The sequence below is a fragment of the Rhinoraja longicauda genome, chromosome 34 (genome assembly GCF_053455715.1).
Source record: "Rhinoraja longicauda isolate Sanriku21f chromosome 34, sRhiLon1.1, whole genome shotgun sequence".
NCBI lineage: Eukaryota > Metazoa > Chordata > Chondrichthyes > Rajiformes > Arhynchobatidae > Rhinoraja > Rhinoraja longicauda.
In genome coordinates this window covers 9,342,047-9,363,722 of record NC_135986.1, presented here as the reverse complement: position 1 = coordinate 9,363,722, position 21,676 = coordinate 9,342,047, and the positions used below count along the sequence as shown (strand labels likewise).

The window sequence follows — 21,676 nt, the reverse complement described above, 5'->3', positions numbered from 1 at the left end:
ACTGCACGCGATACTCCAAATGTGGCCTGACCAAAGCCTTGTCTGAAGAAGGGTCTCGCCCCGAAACGTCACCCAATCCTTCTCTCCAGAGATGCTGCCCGTCCCGCTGAGTTACTCCAGCATTTTGTGTCTAGCCGCATCATGAATTCCTGACTCATAGTTTAGTTTAGACACAGCCCCGAAACAGGCCCTTCGGCCCACCGAGTCGACACCGACCAGCGATCACCCCGTACACTAGCCCTATCCTACACACACCAGGGACAATTTACAATCTTTACCAAAGCCAATTAACCTACAAACCTGCACGCAGGTCACGGGGTGAACGTACAAACTCCATGCAGACACCACCCATAGTCAGGATCGAACCCGGGGCTCTGACGCTGTTGGGCAGCAATTCTACCGCTGCACCACCTACATACTCCAATCTATGGTGTTAAGCACACCAGACACCTTCTTTACCACTCTATCTACTTGTGTTGCCACTATGGACTTGGACCCAAGATCCCTCTGCACATCAGTGCTGCTAAGGGTCTTGCCATCATCTGTATACAGGTTAAAACTAGCTTGCAATCCCTTCCTACACAGGCGAGATTCTAGTTGGCTCTGAATGGCATACGTCACCCATCCATGTTCTCCAGAGATGGGTCAAGGGTTCTTTATTGGCATGGATGCACAGTACGGTGAGATTCTTTTGCACAACCCACAAATGCACAGTCGCCATATTTTTACGCTGTTTACAAGGGAAGAAAAACTCAGAACACAGAGTCCGGTCCATGCGCTGGTCGTACAGGAGCGGTTCCCGATCCAGGCGAGCCCCAGGCTGCTGCACGGCCTCCTCCGTCACCCGCGACAGGCATCCCTCTCTCTCCTCGCCCGCCCGACCCACTCTGTGTCCCGGAGAGGGGGGTGGCTGGGGGTGGGCCTCCTGCAGCCAGCCTTGAAGGCACAGGAGGCAACACCCCTCAAACAGTGGTCTGCTGGGCAGCGTGGCGGGTGGAATGGATCCTTCCCCCCCCCCGATACACGTCCCACCTCGCGCCACACGGTTTTTATCTTTTAGGAAAAGGGGACGAACAACGAGATCTGGGTGTCCTAGTGCATCAGTCACTGAAAGGAAGCATGCAGGTACAGCAGGCAGTGAAGAAAGCCAATGCAATGTTGGCCTTCATAACAAGAAGAGTTGAGTATAGGAGCAAAGAGGTCCTTCTGCAGTTGTACCGGGCCCTGGTGAGACCGCACCTGGAGTACTGTGTGCAGTTTTGGTCTCCAAATTTGAGGAAGAATATTCTTGCTATTGAGGTCGTGCAGCGTAGGTTTACTAGGTTAATTCCCGGAATGGCGGGACTGTCGTATGTTGAAAGACTGGAGTGGCTAGGCTTGTATACACTGGAATTTAGAAGGATGAGAGGGGATCTTATCGAAACATATAGGATTATTAAGGGGTTGGACACGTTAGAGGCAGGAAACATGTTCCCAATGTTGGGGGAGTACAGAACCAAGGGCCACAGTTTAAGAATAAGGGGTAGGCCATTTAGAACAGAGATGAGGAAAAACCTTTTCAGTCAGAGAGTTGTAAATCTGTGGAATTCACTGCGTCAGAAGGCAGTGGAGGCCAAGTCTCTGAATGCATTCAAGGATAGCGGAGTCAGGGGGTATGGGGAGAGGGCAGGAACGGGGTACTGATTGAGAATGATCAGCCATGATCACATTGAATGGCGGTGCTGGCTCGAAGGGCCGAATGGCCTACTCCTGCACCTATTGTCTATTAACCAAAAATAATAGAATCAATTGTTAAAATAATATTTACAGTACAAAATAAATCAAAAACTCGTCACCATAGTACAAGTAGGATTGCCGTCTGTCCCGTATTAGCCGAGACATCTCGCATTTTGGGCTAAGTTGGTTTGTCCCGTACGGGACCGCCCTTGTCCCGTAATAAGCCTGCTTATAAGGCTTAGTAATAAGCCGTCGTAAATAACGGAGTGTGTTCGGGGAACGGGGCTAAGTGTGTCTGTCTAACGGAGGTTGCATAACGGGCGGCCGCCATTGGTGGAGCGGGAGCACGTGGCCGCTGGCTGGGTGAGGTCACGTGGTGCGCGGGGCGAGTTAAAAAAAAGATTTAGAGATACAGCGCGGAAACAGGCCCTTCGGCCCACTGGGTCCGCGCCGCCCAGCGATCCCCGCACATTAACACTATCCTACACACACTAGGGACAGTTTTTACATTTGCTCAGCCAATTAACCTACAAACCTGCACGTCTTTGGAGCGTGGGAGGAAACCGAAGATCTCGGAGAAAACCCACGCGGGTCACGGGGAGAACGTACAAGCTCCGTACAGACGGCGCCCGTAGTCAGGATCGAACCTGAGTCTCCGGCGCTGCATTCGCTGCAAGGCAGCAACTCTACCGCTGCACCACCGTGCCGCCCTGTCCTATCACCTTGTCCCTTATTTGGGAGTGAGATAGTTGGCAACCCTAAGTATCACCGTCTATATTGAGGATACATTCCACCCCCCCCCCCCACCCCCGCTGTGCCCAGCGGTCACAGAAATCCCTCAGGGTGCCCGTGGACAGCGAGTAGTCCCTCTCTAACACCACCCGGGCGCGGACATAACCCTGAAAAAGGGGCAGAAATGTACCCTTGAAAAATGTTCCCATTGTTGGGGGAGTCCAGAACCAGCGGCCACACACACAGTCCAAGAATAAAGGGGGGGCCATTTAAAACTGAGGTGAGAAAAATATTTTTTTCACCCAGAGAGTTGTGAATTTGTGGAATTCTCTGCCACAGAGGGCAGTGGAGACCGATTCACCGGATGGATTTAAGAGATAGTTAAATGGAGCTCTAGGGGCTAGTGGAATCAAGGGATATGGGGAGAAGGCAGGCACGGGTTACTGATTGTGGACGATCAGCCATGATCACAATGAATGGCGGTGCTGGCTCGAAGGGCCGAACGGCCTCCTCCTGCACGTATTTTCTATGCTTTTAAGGCTTGCAATATATTTAATTTTCCTTGTTCAAGAGTATTTTGTGTACAATGGTGGTGGGTTTGTTTTGTTCAGTACATAGTGACCGGGATTGACCGGTAGCTCTGTGCTGGGGCATGACACCCAACTGGTTTTCTACGCAGTGGCGCGATGGGTAGAGATGCCGCCTCACAGAGTCGGAGACCCGGGTTCCAATCCCGACCTCGGGCGCTGTCTGCATATAACCATATAACTACAGCACGGAAACAGGCCCGTTCGGCCCTACCAGTCCACGCCGACCACTCCCTCTGACCTAGTCTCATCTACCTGCTCTCAGACCATAACCCTCTAATCCCCTCTTATCCATATACCTATCCAATTTACTCTTAAATAATAAAAGCGAGCCTGTCTCCACTACTTCCACCGGAAGCCCATTCCACACAGCCACCACCCTCTGAGTAAAGAAGTTACCCCTAAACTTTTGTCCCTCAATTCTAAAGTTATGTCCCCTTGTTGGAATCTTCCCCACTCTCAAGGGGAAAAGCCTACCCACGTCAACTCTGTCTGTCCCTCTTAAAATTTAAAAAACCTCTATCAAGTCCCCCCTCAACCTTCTACGCTCCAAAGAATAGACCCAATCTGTTCAACCTCACTCACTCTGTAGCTTAAGTGCTGAAACCCAGGCAACATTCTTGTAAATCTCCTCTGTACCCTCTCCATTTTGTCGACATCCTTCCTATAATTTGGCGACCAGAACTGCACACCATACTCCAGATTCGGCCTCACCAATGCCCTGTACAATTTTAACATTACATCCCAACTTCTATACTCGATGCTCTGATTTATAAAGGCAAGCATACCAAACGCCTTCTTCACCACCCTATCCACATGAGATTCCACCTTCAGGGAACAATGCAGTTATTCCCAGATCCCTCTGTTCCACTGCATTCCTCAATTCCCTACCATTTACCCTGTACGTCCTATTTTGATTTGTCCTACCAAAATGCAGCACCTCACACTTATCAGCATTAAACTCCATCTGCCATCTTTCAGCCCACCCTTCCAAAAGGCCCAAGTCTCTCTGTAGACTTTGAAACTCTACTTCATTATTAACTACTTGCATGTACGGAGTTTGTACGTTCTCCCCGTGACCCACGTGGCTTTTCTCCGGGTGCTCCAGTTTCCACCCACACTCCAAAGACGTGCGTGTTTGTAGGTTAATCGGCCCGCTAAAATCCCCCAGTGAGTTACTTTGCGTCCTTAATTTTTGTCCGCAGAGAGAATGGTGGTATTGGTGGAGTGGGAGCACGTGGACGCCGGCTGGGTGAGGTCACGTGGGGCGCGGGGCGGTGACCTCGCCCTGTCCCGTATTTGGGAGTGAGGAAGTTGGCAACCCTGGCTGTGTCTGTGCGTGTGGAGTCTGTACGTTCTCTCTGTGACCTGTGTGGGTTTTCTCCGGGTGCTCCGGTTTCCTCCCACGCTCGAAAGCGGCACATGTTGTACGTTAATTGGCTTCGGTAAAGATTATAAATTGTCCCTGGTGTGTAGGATAGCACCAGTGTGCGGGGATCGCTGGTCAATAGACAATAGGTGCAGGAGGAGGCCATTCGGCCCTTCGTGCCAGCACCACCATTCAATGTGATCATGGCTGATCATTCTCAATCAGTACCCTGTTCTCCCCATACCCCCTGACTCCGCTATCCTTAAGAGCTCTATCTCGGCGCAGACTCGGTGGGCCCTAGGGCCTGTTGCTGCGCTGTATCTCTGAGCTAAACCAAATATTCAGAGAGGTACGTGGTTGGACAGGTTTAGAGAGACATGACCAAACGCAGGCAGGTGGGACTAGTGTAGATGGGGCACTTTGGCTGGTGTGGGCAAGTTGGGCCGATGGGCCTGTTTCCACGCTGTAAGACACTACGAGTGGAGTTGTCAAACTTCACAAGGGAGGCAGATGGAGAGGTAATTGTTCATTTTATATTTGAGATTGGCTGATTTTACCGTTTGGAGAATGCGGAGGGTGTGTGGAGTTGAATTCAGGATCAGCTGCGATCACACCGAACAGCAGCGGCCTTGATGGGCCGAAGGTCCCCCTTCCAGTCTCTTACGTCCGTAGAATCAGGTCAGCTCAGGAAACGAACGAACGGGTTCCTGGATGGAGAGGGTGGATAGATCCCGCCAGGCCTCTCACGGAGATTCGGTGTAGACACAAAAATGCTGGAGTAACTCAGCGGGTCGGGCAGCATCTCCCGGAGAGCAGGAAAGGGTGACGTTTCGGGTCGGGACTCTTCTTCAGTCCGAGTCAGGGGAGAGGGAACCGGGAGATGTGGAAGAGCAAGGTGTGGAAATGACAGATCAAAGCAGACGTTTATCAAGGAAATGAAGAAAGGTTGATTGTTGGCTGAGGGGGGAGGCCAACAAAGAGTAACATTAATCAGGAGGACAGTGAAACTAGTCGGAGAACTAGGGTGGGGGAGGGACGGAGAGAGAGGGAAAGCCAGGGTTACTTGAAGTTGGAGAAATCAATATAAAATACTGCTGGAGTCTCGACCCGAAACGTCACCCATTCCTTCTCTCCAGAGATGCTGCCTGCCCCGCTGAGTTACCCCAGCATTTTGTGAGGCTAGATGCGGGAAGATTGTTCCCGATGTTGGGGAAGTCCAGAACCAGGGGTCACAGCTTAAGGATAAGGGGGAAATCTTTTAGGACCGAGATGAGAAAACATTTCTTCACACAGAGAGTGGCGAGTCTGTGGAATTCTCTGCCACAGAAGGTAGTTGAGGCCAGTTCATTGTCTATATTTAAGAGGGAGTTAGATGTGGCCCTTGTGGCTAAAGGGATCAGGGGGTATGGAGAGAAGGCAGGTACGGGATATTGAGTTGGATGATCAGCCATGATCACATTGAATGGCGGTGCGTACAGGCTCGAAGGGCCGAATGGCCTACTCCTGCACCTTGTGTCTATGTGTCTATGTGTCTATTAGTGGATGCACACAGGAGTGCAACTCCATGGCCACTGACTGTCAGTGGTACAATCCTGCAGTGCTGAGTTCTACAGGCACTGGGAAATAGTTCCACTTGTCACCCGTTCCTTCTCTCCGGAGACGCTGCCTGACCCGCTGAGTTACTCCAGCATTTTAGTGTCTCGTTATCTTCGGTGTAAACCAGCGCCTGCAGTTCCTCCCGACGCACGCACTTCGGTTTCGCCGTTCTGGCATCGGGAGCGGGAGAGGGTTCAGGAGAAGATGGCGGGGTCGAGGAGGCGGAGGGAGCGGGCGGTGGCGTGGAACTGCTCCGGGGTCCAGCACTGGCCCGCTCCTGTCGACAAGCCCCCCGACCGGGAGGGGTCCAATCCCACGCTGCTGCTGTGTGGGCTGGTGGAGAATGAATGATACTTTATTATATATCATATATACTTGTCTATATTATTGTCAATGATACTTTATTATATATCATATATACTTGTATATATCACCATCAATGATACTTTATTATATATCACATATACTTGTATATATTATTGTCAATGATACTTTATTATATATAGACAATAGACAATAGGTGCAGGAGGAGGCCATTCGGCCCTTCGAGCCTGTACGCACCGCCATTCAATGTGATCATCGCTGATCATTCTCAATCAGTACCCCGTTCCTGCCTTCTCTCCATACCCCCTGACTCCGCTATCCTTAAGAGCTCTATCTAGCTCTCTCTTGAATGCATTCAGAGAATTGGCCTCCGCTGCCTTCTGAGGCAGAGAATTCCACAGATTCACAACTCTCTGACTGAAAAAGTTTTTCCTCGTCTCAGTTCTAAATGGCCTACCCCTTATTCTTAAACTGTGGCCCCTTATCCTGGACTCCCCCAACATTGGGAACATATTTCCTGCCTCTAACGTGTCCAACCCCTTAATAATCTTATACGTTTCGATAAGATCTCCTCTCATCCTTCTAAATTCCAGTGTATACAAGCCTAGTCGCTTCAGTCTTTCAACATATGACAGTTTCGCCATTCCGGGAATTAACCTAGTAAACCTTCGCTGCACGCCCTCAATAGCAAGAATATCCTTCCTCAAATTTGGAGACCAAAACTGTACACTGTACTCCAGGTGCGGTCTCACTAGGGCCCTGTACAACTGCAGAAGGACCTCTTTGCTCCTATACTCAACTCCTCTTGTTATGAAGGCCAACATTCCATTAGCTATCTTCACTGCCTGCTGTACCTGCATGCTTCCTTTCAGTGACTGATGCACTAGGACACCCAGATCTCGTTGTATGTCCCCTGTTCCTAACTTGACACCATTCAGATAATACTCTGCCTTCCTATTCTTACCACCAAAGTGGATAACCTCACACTTATCCACATTAAACTGCATCTGCCAGGCATCCGCCCACTCACACAACCTGTCCAAGTCACCCTGCAACCTCATAGCATCTTCCTCACAGTTCACACTGCCACCCAGCTTTGTATCATCTGCAAATTTGCTAATGGTACTTTTAATCCCTTCATCCAAGTCATTAATGTATATTGTAAATAGCTGCGGTCCCATTTATCCCCACTCTTTGCTTTCTGTCTGTCAACCAATTTTCTATCCATGTCAGTACCCTACCTCCAATACCATGTGCTCTAATTTTGCCCACTAATCTCCTATGTGGAACCTTGTCGAAGGCTTTCTGAAAGTCAAGGTACACCACATCCACCGGCTCTCCCCTGTCAATTTTCCTAGTTACATCCTCAAAGAATTCCAGAAGATCAGTCAAGCATGATTTCCCCTTCGTAAATCCATGCTGACTCGGAACAATCCTGTTACTACTATCCAAATGCTCCGCAATTTCGTCTTTTATAATTGACTCCAGCATCTTCCCCACCACTGACTAACTGGTCTATAATTTCCCGTTTTCTCTCTCCCTCCTTTCTTAAAAAGTGGGACAACATTAGCTACCCTCCAATCCACAGGAACTGATCCTGAATCTAAAGAACATTGGAAAATGATCACCAATGCGTCCACAATTTCTAGTGCCACCTCCTTAAGTACTCTGGGATGCAGACCATCAGGCCCTGGGGATTTATCAGCCTTCAGTCCCATCAGTCTAACCAACACCATTTCCTGCCTAATGTGGATTTCCTTCAGTTCCTCCGTCACCCTAGGATCTCTGGCCACTAGAACATCTGGGAGATTGCTTGTATCTTCCTTAGTGAAGACAGATCCAAAGTACCGGTTCAACTCGTCTTCCATTTCCTTGTTCCCCATAATAAATTCCCCCGCTTCTGTCTTCAAGTGACCCACATTCGCCGTGACTAGTTTTTTCCTCTTTATATATCATATATACTTGTATATATTATCATCAATCAATGAATGATACTTTATTACATATCATATATACTTGTATATATTATCATCAATCAATGAATGATGCTTTATTATATATCATATATACTTGTATTTATTCTCGTCAATTAATGAATGATGCTTAATTATATACTGGACTAAGTGGACCCTCTCCTCCTCCCCCCTCCCCCCTCCCCTCCCCTCCCCCCTCGGCCCAACCACTCCAAAGATGTACAGGTATGTAGGTTAATTGGCTGGGTAAATGTAAAAATTGTCCCTAGTGGGTGTAGGATAGTGTTAATGTACGGGGATCACTGGGCGGCACGGACTTGGAGGGCCGAAAAGGCCTGTTTCCGGCTGTAGATATATGATGATGAACCAGTATATTATATATACTTGTATATATTATAAGAAAATAACTGCAGGTGCTGGTACAAATCGAAGGTATTTATTCACAAAATGCTGGAGTAACTCAGCAGGTCAGGCAGCATCAAACCTGACCTGCTGAGATACTCTTGTATATATTATAGTCAATGAATGACACTTTATTATTTTTTTATATAGATGCTCCTCGACTTACGATATTCCGGCTTCACGGTGGTGCAAATGCGATACACATTCAGTAGAAACCGCACTTCCAATTTTGATTTTTTTTTCTCCCCGCGCGAACGATAAGCGTTTTCGACTTACGACATTTCCGATTTACGCTGGGCTTATCGGAACGCAAGTCGAGGGGCATCTGTGTATTATTGAAGTGAGTACTTTATTGCCACAGGTGACAAGTCACAGTGGAATTCTTTGCTGGCATTTACAAGGTATACAAATAGTCGCCACGTAAAGGGCGTTGACAAAGTTACAAAATGCCCCCAGCCCGGTCCCCCCTTTGACCCCCCCCCCCTCCTCATGGCAACACTCCCAGACCGGCCTCCCCTTTTATTCCTTCCCCCTGTTTCAGTAAATGAATGAATGATACTTTATTATACTGAATATATTAATTTTGTATATACTATAGCAAATGAATGAATGACACTTTATTATATGTACTTGTATATATTATTGTAGATGAATGAATGATGAGGGGGGGTAGAGGATGAGGGGGACAAAGAGGGAGGGGGAGAGAGGGAAGGGGAAGAGGGGAGGGGGAAGAGGGGAGGGGGAGAGAGGGAGGGGGAAGAGGGAAGGGGGAAAGAGTGAAGGGGGAAGAGGGAGGGGGGGAAGAGAGAGAGGAGAGAGGGCGGCACGGTAGCGCAGCGGTAGAGTTGCTGCTTTACAGCGAATGCAGCGCCAGAGACTCAGGTTCGATCCTGACTACGGGTGCTGCACTGTAAGGAGTTTGTACGTTCTCCCCGTGACCTGCGTGGGTTTACTCCGAGATCTTCGGTTTCCTCCCACACTCCAAAGACGTACAGGTATGTAGGTTTAATTGGCTGGGTAAATGTAAAAATTGTCCCTAGTGGGTGTAGGATAGTGTTAATGTACGGGGATCGCTGGCGGCACGGACTTGGAGGGCCGAAAAGGCCTGTTTCCGGCTGTATGTATATGATATGATATGATAGGGAGGGGGAAAGAAGAGGAGGGGGAAGAGGGAGGGGGAGAAAAGGAGGGGGAAGAGAGGGAGGGGGGAGAGAGGAAGGGGAGAGAGAGGGAGGGGAAGAGGGAAGGGGGAGAAAGAGGGAGGGGGGAGAAAGAGGGAGGAAGAGAGGGCAGGCAAGAGGGAGAGAGGAGAGGGCGGATGCGAGTGGGTGGGGAGGGGAGAGAGTGCACGGAACAATGATGAACACTGGCTTTACAGCGGGACAAGACGTTAGCAAGACCACACCTGGAGTACAGTGTGCAGTTCCGATCGCCACGCAGTCGGATGGACGAGATGAAACTGGACAAGAATCAAGAACCAGGGGGCAGAGTTTTATGGTGAGAGTGGGACATAAGTTTAAGCTGAAGGGGAAAAGATTACTTTGGAAATCTGAGAGTCAACCTTTTCCACACAGAGCTTTCCACCCCTCTCTTTCCCCCTCCCTCTCTTTTCCCCCTCCCCCTCCTCCCCCTTTCCCCCCTCCCTCTCTTTCCCCCCTCCCCCTCTTTCCGCCCTCCCCCTTTCCCTCCTCCCCCTCTTCCCCCTCCCCCTCTTTCCCCCTCCCCCTCTTTCCCCCCTCCCCCTCTTCCGCCCTCTTCCCCTCCTCCCCCTCTTTCCCCCCCTCCCCTCCCCTCTTTCCCTCCTCCCCCTCTTTCCCTCCTCCCCCTCTTTCCCTCCTCCCCCTCTTTCCCCCTCCCTCTCTTCCCTCCTCCCCCTCTTCCCCCCCTCCCTCTCTGTGGTGGGTGTATGGAACGAGCTGCCAGAGGAGGTACAGTAGTTGTGGCAGGTATTATAAAAACACTTCAAAGATATTTGTGCAGGCATGTGGACTGGAGAGGTTTGGAGGGACGTGGGCCAAATGCGGGCGGGTGGACGAGTGTAGGTGGGGTCATGGCGAGCTGGGCCTGTTTCCCTGCTGTTTGTCGCACTGTGACTCCATCCTCGGTCTCTTCCTGTCGACAAACGTACCTGATCATTGTCGGGTTGTTAAAGGTGACCAGTATGTCCGTGCTGTATTGAGGGACTCTGAAGAGGGCCAGGTGTATATTCACTGTGTTTTTTAGCCTGCACGAGAGAAAGCAAATGACAGTCATAGAGTGATACCTCGCGGAACCAGGCCCTTCGGCCCGACCTGCCCACACTGGCCAACGTACGCGTCTCACCTGCCCATATCCCTCAAAATAAAGGGGAGGCCATTTAAAAAGCAAAAAGCAAACAGAGATAAAATGTAATCAGGAACCGACAGACGAGTCAGAGAACTGGGAAGGGGGAGGGGATGGAGAGAGAGGGAAAGCAAGGTATGTCCACTTTGAAGACGTTCTCCTCCTCTCTTCGACGAGAGTTTAGCGACATGCTCTCTCGCTGTTCCCCCTCTGTGATTTCTCCTGCCGTCCTCCTCTAGCAGCCCAGCGGTATGAACATTGACTTCTCCACAACTTTAGATAGTTCCTCTGTCCCTCTCTTCCCCTCCCCCTTCCCAGATCTCCCTCTATCTTCCTGTCTCCACCTATATCCTTCCTTTGTCCCGCCCCCCCTGACATCAGTCTGAAGAAGGGTCTCGACCCGAAACGTCACCCATTCCTTCTCTCCCGAGACGCTGCCCGACCCGCTGGGTTACTCCAGCATTTTGCGAATAAATACCCTTCTTCACAGACTGGTCCTTTGCTGTCTTCCTGAAGCGTTGCCATTTATTACTGACCTGCTCATTGAACTTGGCCACTTGCTGCCTCCCGGAGAGGAACCAGGCGCTGCTGAACTCCCGCAGTGCCATCTGATCCCTGGCGACGGCCTCCACGCACAACACCTCCGTTCCTGCCTCTCCCAGGGCCCCATTAATGGAGGTGACGTCCTCAAAATGGTACCTGTCGATGAAAAGAGGCCCTGAGTCCAAGACTCACCTACTTGTGACTCTGTCAATAGGTGCAGGAGGAGGCCATTCGGCCCTTCGAGCCAGCGCCGCCATTCAATGTGATCATGGCTGATCATTCTCAATCAGTACCCCGTTCCTGCCTTCTCCCCGTACCCCCTGACTCCGCTATCCTTAAGAGCTCTATCTAGCTCTCTCTTGAATGCATTCAGAGAATTGGCCTCCGCTGCCTTCTGAGGCAGAGAATTCCACAGATTCACAACTCTCTGACTGAAAAAGTTTTTCCTCATCTCCGTTCTAAATGGCCAACCCCTTATTCTTAAACTGTGTGGCCCCTGGTTCTGGACTCCCTCAACATTGGGAACATGTTTCCAACCCCTTAATAATCTTATACGTTTCGATAAGATCTCCTCTCATCCTTCTAAATTCCAGAGAGTCATAGAGTGATACAGCGTGGAAACAAGCCCTTCGGCCCAACTTGCCCACACCGGCCAACAATGTCCCAGCTACACTAGTCCCACCTGCCCGCGTTTGGTCCATATCCAACATCAGTGGTGGGGAAGATGCTGGAGACAATTATAAAAGACGAAATTGCTGAGCATTTGGATAGTAGTAACAGGATCATTCTGAGTCAGCATGGATTTACGAAGGGGAAATCATGCTTGACAAATCTACTGGAAAATTTTGAGGAGGTAACTAGGAAAATTGACAGGGGAGAGTCGGTGGATGTGGTGTACCTCGACTTTCAGAAAGCCTTCGACAAGGTCCCACATAGGAGATTAGTGGGCAAAATTAGAGCACATGGTATTGGGGGTAGGGTACTGACATGGATAGAAAATTGGTTGACAGACAGAAAGCAAAGAGTGGGGATAAATGGGTCCCTTTCGGAATGGCAGGCAGTGACCAGTGGGGTACCGCAAGGTTCGGTGCTGAGACCCCAGCTATTTACGATATACGTTAATGACTTGGATGAAGGGATTAAAAGTACCATTAGCAAATTTGCAGATGATACTAAGCTGGGGGGTAGTGTGAATTGTGAGGAAGATGCAATCAGGCTGCAGGGTGACTTGGACAGGTTGTGTGAGTGGGCGGATACATGGCAGATGCAGTTTAATGTAGATAAGTGTGAGGTTATTCACTTTGGAAGTAAGAATAGAAAGGCAGATTATTATCTGAATGGTGTCAAGTTAGGAAGAGGGGATGTTCAACGAGATCTGGGTGTCCTAGTGCATCAGTCACTGAAAGGAAGCATGCAGGTACAGCAGGCAGTGAAGAAAGCCAATGGAATGTTGGCCTTCATAACAAGAGGAGTTGAGTATAGGAGCAAAGAGGTCCTTCTACAGTTGTACCGGGCCCTGGTGAGACCGCACCTGGAGTACTGTGTGCAGTTTTGGTCTCCAAATTTGAGGAAGGATATTCTTGCTATTGAGGGCGTGCAGCGTAGGTTCACTAGGTTAATTCCCGGAATGGCGGGACTGTCGTATGTTGAAAGGCTGGAGCAATTAGGCTTGTATACACTGGAATTTAGAAGGATGAGGGGGGATCTTATTGAAACATATAAGATAATTAGGGGATTGGACACATTAGAGGCAGGAAACATGTTCCCAATGTTGGGGGAGTCCAGAACAAGGGGCCACAGTTTAAGAATAAGGGGTAGGCCATTTAGAACGGAGATGAGGAAGAACTTTTTCAGTCAGAGAGTGGTGAAGGTGTGGAATTCTCTGCCTCAGAAGGCAGTGGAGGCCAGTTCGTTGGATGCTTTCAAGAGAGAGCTGGATAGAGCTCTTAAGGATAGCGGAGTGAGGGGGTATGGGGAGAAGGCAGGAACGGGGTACTGATTGAGAGTGATCAGCCATGATCGCATTGAATGGCGGTGCTGGCTCGAAGGGCTGATTTGCCTACTCCTGCACCTATTGTCTATTGTCTATTGTTTCTTTAACATTGGGATAGTCCCTGCCTTCTGTGGAAGAGAATCCCACAAATTCACAGCGCAGCGGTAGAGTTGCTGCCTTACAACGCTTACAGCGTCGGAGACGCGGGTTCGATCCTGACTACGGGCGCTGTCTGTACGGCACCTTGTACTCTGCTTGGGTAGCTCACAACCCAACGGTGTGAACGCTGAATTCTCCAATTTTAGGTAACTCACCTACAAACGGCCCCTTTCCCCCTCCCCATTTTCTCCAAAGACACCCCGCTTTCTTTCACCCCCCCACTTCCCTCCTCTGTACCCAGGCTGACCCCTCCCATCGGTTTCTCCCCTCTCCCCCACCACCCGCATCGCTTCCTCACAGTGCCAGAGACGCAGGTTCGATCCTGATCACGGGCGTCGTCTATGTGTGTGTGTGTATGTGTGTGAGTGTGTGTGTGTGTGTGTGTGTGTGTGTGTGGAGTTTGCACGTTCTCCCCGTGGGTTTTCTCCGAGTGCTCCGGTTTCCTCCCACACTCCAAAGACGACAAAGCGAATTTAGATTTAGATTTACATTTTTAGATTTAGAGATACAGCGCGGAAACAGGCCCTTCGGCCCACCGGGTCCGCGCCGCCCAGCGATCCCCGCACACTAACACTATCCCACACACACTAGGGAGAATTTTTACATTTGCCCAGCCAATTAACCTACAAACCTGCACGCCTTTGGAGTGTGGGAGGAAACCGAAGTTCTCGGAGAAAACCCACGCAGGTCACGGGGAGAACATACAAACTCCGTACAGACGGCGCCCGTAGTCAGGATCGAACCTGAGTCTCCGGCGCTGCATTCGCTGTAAGGCAGGAACTCTACCGCTGCGCCACCGTGCGCAGAAAACTCTGCTTTAAGTGTCGAATAGGTCAGGAGGACACATTATTGGCAACAATGCTGAATACAAGATTCAACTGTCAGCTCCTCACGCCAGTTTACCCACTAACCAAAAATCAGATTCATTTCTGGTTTCTGGAGGGAGAGACAGATTGCATTTTGCAATAATCTTTGGCAAAGAATCTCATCGAGCATCACCCCTACGTCGAGAGAATCAATCTTCAAGTGCAGAGCATATTGTACATTTGCAGGTTAATTGGCTTCTGTGTGTAGGATAGTGCTAGTGTGCAGGGATTTCTGGTCGGCTCGGGCTCGGACTCGGTAGGCCGACGGGCCTGTTTTTGCACTGCACGGTGGCGCAGCGGTAGAGTTGCTGCCTTACAGCGAATGCAGCGCCGGAGACTCAGGTTCCATCCCGACTACGGGCGCCGTCTGTACGGAGTTTGTACGTTCTCCCCGTGACCTGCGTGGGTTTTCTCCGAGATCTTCGGTTTCCTCCCACACTCCAAAGCCGTACAGGTTTGTAGGTTAATTGGCTGGGTAAATGTAAAAAATTGTCCCTAGTGTGTGTGGGATAGTGTTAGTGTGCGGGGATCGCTGGGCGGTGCGGACTCGGTGGGCCGAAGGGCCTGTTTTTGCGCTGCATCTCTTCAGACGCTCGGACCGAGTTCGATCCTGACCACGGGGGTTGTTTATGTGTGGAGTTTGCGCGTTCTCCCCGTGTGTGAGTGTGCGTGGGTTTCGTCCGGGTGCTCTTTAGAGGTCACGGTACCTGGCTGCTTCCTCGTCGGGCACCTGCCACTGGTACTCCAGCAGATCCACGATGATGCTCTGGTCCGTACCACTGTGTACAAACACCTCCTGGTTGTCTGGAATCTCCCGGATATCACTGCAGGGCGACAGGGGACATAGAAACCATGACCCTGTCAGTGTGGAGACAAAACAAACTGCGGGCGATGGAATCTTGAGCAAAACACAAAGTACAAAATGCCAGAAGTACAAAAGTCAAAAGATTGACTTATCATGCCAATCGTTTTGTCCAGCCACACTAATTGAATTTGCAGTATTAGGGCCACAACATGCTGGAGTAACTCAGCGGGTCAGGCAGCATCTCAGGAGAGAAGGAATGGGGTGACCTGAAACGTTGTCACCCGTTCATTCTCTCCAGAGATGCTGCCTGACCCGCTGAGTTACTCCAGCATTTTGTGTCCACCTTCGATTTTAGCCAGCATCTGCAGTTTTTTTTCCTATGCAGTATTAGGCCGTGCTGTTTATTAGAGCCATTTGCAGCCATATTTTAGCAATTATAAATGATCTATTTTAGCAATTATGGGAATATATTTTAGCAATCATAGCATTAAATCGAAATTGCAGCAATATTTCTTGGAGGTCTGTATCTGTTCACAGGTGCATAAGTGGTAGGAGCAGAACTAAGCCATTCGGCCCATCAAGTCTACTCTGCCATTCAATCATGGCTGATCTATCTTTCCCTCTCAACCCCATTCCCCTGATGCCTGTACTAATCAAGAATCTTCTGCAGTTGTACAGGGCCCTAGTGAGACCGCACCTGGAGTACTGTGTGCAGTTTTGGTCTCCAAATTTGAGGAAGGATATTCTTGCTATTGAGGGCGTGCAGCGTAGGTTTACTGGGTTAATTCCCGGAATGGCGGGACTGTCATATGTTGAAAGACTGGAGCGACTAGGCTTGTATACACTGGAATTTAGACGGATGAGAGGGGATCTTATCGAAACGTATAAGATTATTAAGGGGTTTGACACGTTAGAGGCAGGAAACATGTTCCCAATGTTGGGGGAGTCCAGAACCAGGGGCCACAGTTTAAGAATAAGGGGTCAGCCATTTAGAACGGAGACGAGGAAAAACCTTTTTCAGTCAGAGAGTTGTGAATCTGTGGAATTCTCTGCCTCAGAAGGCAGTGGAGGCCAGTTCTCTGAATGCATTCACGAGAGAGCTAGATAGATCTCTTAAGGATAGCGGAGTCAGGGGGTATGGGGAGAAGGCAGGAACGGGGTACTGATTGAGAATGATCAGCCATGATCACATTGAATGGCGGTGCGTACAGGCTCGAAGCGCCGAATGGCCTCCTCCTGCACCTATTGTCTATACATAAACTGTATCCTGTATCTGTACACCATGGACAGCTCGATTGTAATCGTGTACAGTCTTTCCGCTGACTGGATAGCACGCAACAAAAAAGGCTTTCACTGTACCTCGGTACACGTGACAATAAACTAAACTAAAACAGTAGAAACTTGAAATTGCAGATGCTGGTTAATATACAAAAAAACATAAAGAGGTGGAGTAACTCAACAGATCTCTGGAGAACATGGATAGGTGAATTTTTGAGTTGAGACTTTGTGTCTGAAGAAGGGGCTCAATCTGAAACATCACCTATCCATGTTCTCTTATGCTGCTTGAAGTTGAGTTTGGAGATACAGTATGGATACAGGCCCTTCGGCCCACCGGGTCCGTGCCGACCAGCGATCCCTGCACATTAACACTATCCTACACACACTAGGGACAATTAACCTACATACCTGCACGTCTTTGGAGTGTGGGAGGAAACCGAAGATCTCTGAGAAAACCCATGCGGTCACGGGGAGAACGTACAAACTCCGTACAGACAGCGCCCGTGGTCGGGATTGAACCCGGGTCCCCGGCGCTGTGATTCGGCAACTCGACCGCTGCACCACCGTGCCACCTGAATATGTCCTCAGCAGTTTCCCGGCAGTCACGCAAAGCAAAATCAAATTGGCTGAGGTTGTGGTCCTTGGTGACCTGAAACGTCAGCTATCCACAATCTCCAGGGATGCTGCCTGACCCGCTGAGTTACTCCAGCACGTTGTGTCTTTTAGTGGGTGGACCAGTGTTTTACCTGCCCCTCCCCCAACAGGCTGGCGTTCCACTTACCTGACATCGATGGAATGCGGGGGGAGAGTGACGGAGAAGGCACCCCCAAACAGTGCGCGAGTGTGGGTCCCAACGGCCGCCATCTTCTGGAACACGGAACATAGAACGGCACAGTGTAGGAAGGAACTACAGATGCTGACTTAAACAGAAGATAAGACACAAAAAGCTGGAGCAACTCAACGGGACAGGCAGCATCACTGGAGAGGAGGAATGAGTGACGTTTCGGGTCTCGACCCAAATCGTTGCACCATTCCTTCTCTCCAGAGATGCTGCCTGAGATGCTGCCTGTCCCGCTGAGTTACTCCAGCACTTTGTGTCAATAGAGCAGTGCAGCACAGGAACAGGTCCTCTGGCCCACAATGGCTGCACACTGTGGCGCAGCTGGTAGAGCTCCTACCTCGCAGTGCCAATGATCCGGGTTCGATCCTGACCTCGGCTGCTGTACCGAGCTACTTGCAACAAACGCTTTTCACTGTACCTCGGTACACGTGACAATAAACTAAACTGAACAGCACTGGCACCGCCCCTCACTGGGGAACAGCACCGGCACCGCCCCTCACTGGGGAACAACACTGGCACGGCCCATCTCTGGGGAACAGCACTGGCACCGCCCCTCACTGGGGAACAGCACTGGCACCGCCTCTCACTGGGGAACAGCACTGGCACTGCCACTCACTGGGGAATGGCACTGGCACTGCCACTCACTGGGGAACAGCACTGGCACCGCCCCTCACTGGGGATCATGCACCACTAGCACAGTCTCCACAGGCACTGCCCCTCACTGGGGAACAGTACTGGCATTGCCCCTCACTCGGGAACGTGCATCACTGGCACTGTTCACTGGGGTAGCTACCACTGGCACTGCCCCTCATTGGGCAAAAGCACTGGCGTTGCATTTTACTGGCACTGCTCCTCACCAGGACAGTTTCCATTAGCATTGCCCCACACTGGGGAACATGCACCACTGGTACTGCCCCACACCCTGCCCCTCCCAGCGGCCGAGTTGACCAGAGTGGATGTGGAGAGGATGTTTCCACTAGTGGGAGAGTCTAGGACCAGAGGGCACAGCCTCAGAATTAAAGGACGTCCCTTTAGGAAGGAGATGAGGAGGAATTTCTTTAGTGGGAGGGTGGTGAATCTGCGGGATTCTTTGCCACAGACGGCTGTGGAGGCCACAAGTCAGTGGATATTGTTAAGGCAGAGATAGATAGATTCTTGGTTAGTGCGGGTGTCAGGGGCTACGGGGAGAAGGCAGGAGAATGGGGTTGGGAGGGAGAGATAGATCAGCCATGATTGAATGGCGGAGTGGACTTGATGGGCCAAATGGCCTAATTCTGCTCCTATCACTTCATTCTTCCCTCGCACAATTAAAGCATGGAATAGTCTTCACCCTACTATAGTTACTCAACCCAGACGCAACTAAATTTAAGGCAGTTCTTCTTGCTTAAGTCCATACTCCGTCACTTCCAGTTTAAATTTCATTTGCCATATCTTGGAGGACCGAGAACCACAGCGTCTCTCACCTGCGGGTGTGGGCCACACCGCGGCCATGGTACTGGCCTCAAGCGGCGGGGAACGAGGGAGGGAAGGGAGGGGAGGGAGGGGGGAGGAGAGGGAGGGAAGGAAGGGGACGTGGGAAGGGGAGGAAGGGGAGGGAGGGAGGAAGGAAGGAAGGAGAGGAGAGAAGGGAGGAAATAAGGAAAGGAGGGAGGGAGGGGAGGGAGGGGACGAGTGAAGGAAGGAAGGAGGGAGGAGGAAGGAAGGAAGGAGGGAGGGAAGGAGGGGAGGGAGGGGACGAGGGAAGGGACGAGGGAAGGAAGGGGAGGGAAGGAAGGAGGGAGGGAGTGGAAGGAAGGGGAGGGAGGGAGGGAAGGAAGGAGGGAGGGAGGGAGGGAAGGAGGGATGGAAGAAGGAAGGAAGGAAAGAAGGAGGGAGGGAAGGAAGGAAGGGGGAGGGGGAGGGAAGGAAGGAGGGAAGGAAGGAAGGAGGGAAGGAGGGAAGGAAGGAGGGAGGGAAGGGGGAAGGAAGGAGGGAAGGAGGGAGGGAGGGAAGGAAGGAGGGAGGGAGGGAAGGGGGAAGGAAGGAGGGAGGGGGGAGGGAGGGAAGGAGGGAAGGGGGGAGGGGAGGAAGGAAGAGAAGAGGGAGGGAGAGAAGAAAGGAAGGGAAGGGAGGGAGGGAGAAGGGGGGAGAGAGAGGGGGAGGGAGCGCTCCGTTACCTGACACGGGTTTTCGCGCCCTGTCGTCGCCGGCAATGGCCGTTCCCCTCCGGAAATGGCCGAGTGTCGCCGGAAAAGGCCGAGTGTTGCCGGAAATGACCGAGTTGCCGGAAATGGCCGAGTGTTGCCGCAAATGGCCGATTTGCCAATGCCGGAAATACACGAAGCTCGGACGGGCGATTTATATTTGCAGACATAGCCGGCGCTGCGCCCGCGGTGCACGCCGGTAGATGTAGTCCACCAGCAGAGTGTCCATGGCGGCCGCGGTGCACGCCGGTAGTCGTAGTCCGGTAGCAGGGTGTCCATGGCTGCCGCGGTGCACGCCGGTAGATGTAGGGTGTTTCCCCCGGCAATGCCGGTCGTTGAGGTCCATCACCAAACCAGGGGATCCGTTGAGGTCGCGGTGCACGCCGGTAGTTGTAGGCGATTGCTGGTGCACGCCGGTAGTTGTTGGCGACTTCTGGCGCGTGTCGGTGGTTGTAGCCCGTTACGTCGTGTCCATGGCGGACGCGGTGCACGCTGGTAGCTGTAGTCCATCGGCGCAGTCTCCATGGCCATGGTCGTTGCGGCCGGGAGCTGGATGAGGTTATGGCGGCGGCGGCGCTTGCATTACACGCCGGCAGTTGCAGTCGTTAGCCGCAGTTTCCAAGACGGAGACCGGCAGGTATAGGCAGGGACGCAGTGTCAATGGCGATGGCTGGGTGCATGCCGGTAGTTGTAGTCCAACGCCAGAGCGTTCATGGCGGCGAAGGAGGTGACGTAGTGAAGGCCTGTGGTTGCAGTCTCCATGCCGACAGGGTAGGGGGCGCAGTGCGGTCCTGTAGTTGTAGTGTCCTTGAAGGAACCACTTATGAGATGTTTGCGCATTAATCAACCAGAACCAGAAGTAGGTTTATCACATTCGGATCTACACAGGAGTGTTCATGGCGATAAGGTGGAGACACTGGGTGTTGTTGGCGATACCGCAGGGGCACGACGGTCGTTGTAGTCGGGTGGCGGTGTCCATGTATATATGGCGCCGTGCATGCCGGTAGTTGTAGGCAGTGTCACAGGGCATGCCGGTAGTTGTAGTCGGATTTCGCGGTGTCTAGGCGCCATGTTTTATATATATATATATGGCGCCGTATATGCCGGTATTGCTTCGCACACCAAGAGTTGTAGTGAAAGATGGCGGTGCCCATGGAGACGGTATATATGGCGGTGTCTATAGCGACGGTACATATGGCGCCGTGCATGCCGGTAGGTGTAGGGTATATTGCAGGGCACGCCGGGAGTTGTAGTCGGGGGTCGCGGTGTCTATGGCGACGGTACATTTGGAGCCGTGCATGCCGGTAGTTGTAGGCGATGTTGCAGGGCACGCCGGGAGTTGTAGTCGGAAGTCGCAGTGTCTATGGCGACGATATATGGCGGTGTCTATGGCACCGTGCATGCCGGTAGTTGTAGGCAATGTTGCAGGGCCACCGGGAGTTGTAGTCGGCATCGCGGTGTCTTGGCGACGGTATATATGATGGTGTCTGTGGCGACGTTGCATATGGCGCCATGCATGCCGGTAGTTGTAGGCTCTATTACAGGGCACGCCGGGAGTTGTAGTCTGCAGTCGCTGTGTCTATGGTGACGGTACATATGGCGCAGTGCATGCCGGTAGTTGTAGGCGTACTTGCAGGGCACGCCGGGAGTTGCAGTCAGAATTCGCGGTGTCTATGGCACCGGTACATATGGCGCCGTGCATGCCGGTAGTTGTAGGCGATGTTGCAGGGCACGCCGGGAGTTGTAGTCGGAATCGCGGGGTCAATGGCACCGTGCATGCCGGTAGTTGTAGGCGATATTGCAGGGCACGCCGGGAGTTGTAGTCGCGGTATCTATGGCGGCGGTATCTATGGCGACGGTACATATGGCGCCATGCAAGCCGGTAGTTGTAGGCGATATTGACGGGCACGGCAAGTTGTAGTTGGAAGTCGCGGTATCCATGGCGACGGTACATATGGCGCTGTGCATGCCGGTAGTTGTAGGCGTA

General features: G+C 51.5%; 1 protein-coding gene across 1 annotated transcript; it reads right to left on the bottom strand.

The window, feature by feature from the left end:
- Positions 1-594: 594 nt before the first annotated feature.
- rangrf (RAN guanine nucleotide release factor) lies at positions 595-19,785 on the bottom strand. Its single transcript, XM_078428154.1, has 6 exons — positions 19,663-19,785; positions 17,447-17,532; positions 15,290-15,406; positions 11,557-11,720; positions 10,828-10,921; positions 595-6,333 (listed from the first exon to the last, which is right to left on the bottom strand). The coding sequence occupies exons 2-6, from the start codon at positions 17,527-17,529 to the stop codon at positions 6,195-6,197; spliced, it is 597 nt and encodes a 198-aa protein (XP_078284280.1). The 5' UTR covers positions 17,530-17,532; positions 19,663-19,785; the 3' UTR covers positions 595-6,194.
- Positions 19,786-21,676: the final 1,891 nt, after the last annotated feature.

Coding starts and splice junctions, on each gene's coding strand:
- rangrf (XM_078428154.1), bottom strand. CDS start 17,529: ATGGCGGCCGTTGGGACCCACACTCGCGCACTGTTTGGGGGTGCCTTC. Junction 11,721..15,289: donor CCCGACGAGGAAGCAGCCAG/GTACCGTGACCT, acceptor TTTCATCGACAG/GTACCATTTTGAGGACGTCA. Junction 6,334..10,827: donor AACAACCCGACAATGATCAG/GTACGTTTGTCG, acceptor ATTCTCCACCAG/CCCACACAGCAGCAGCGTGG.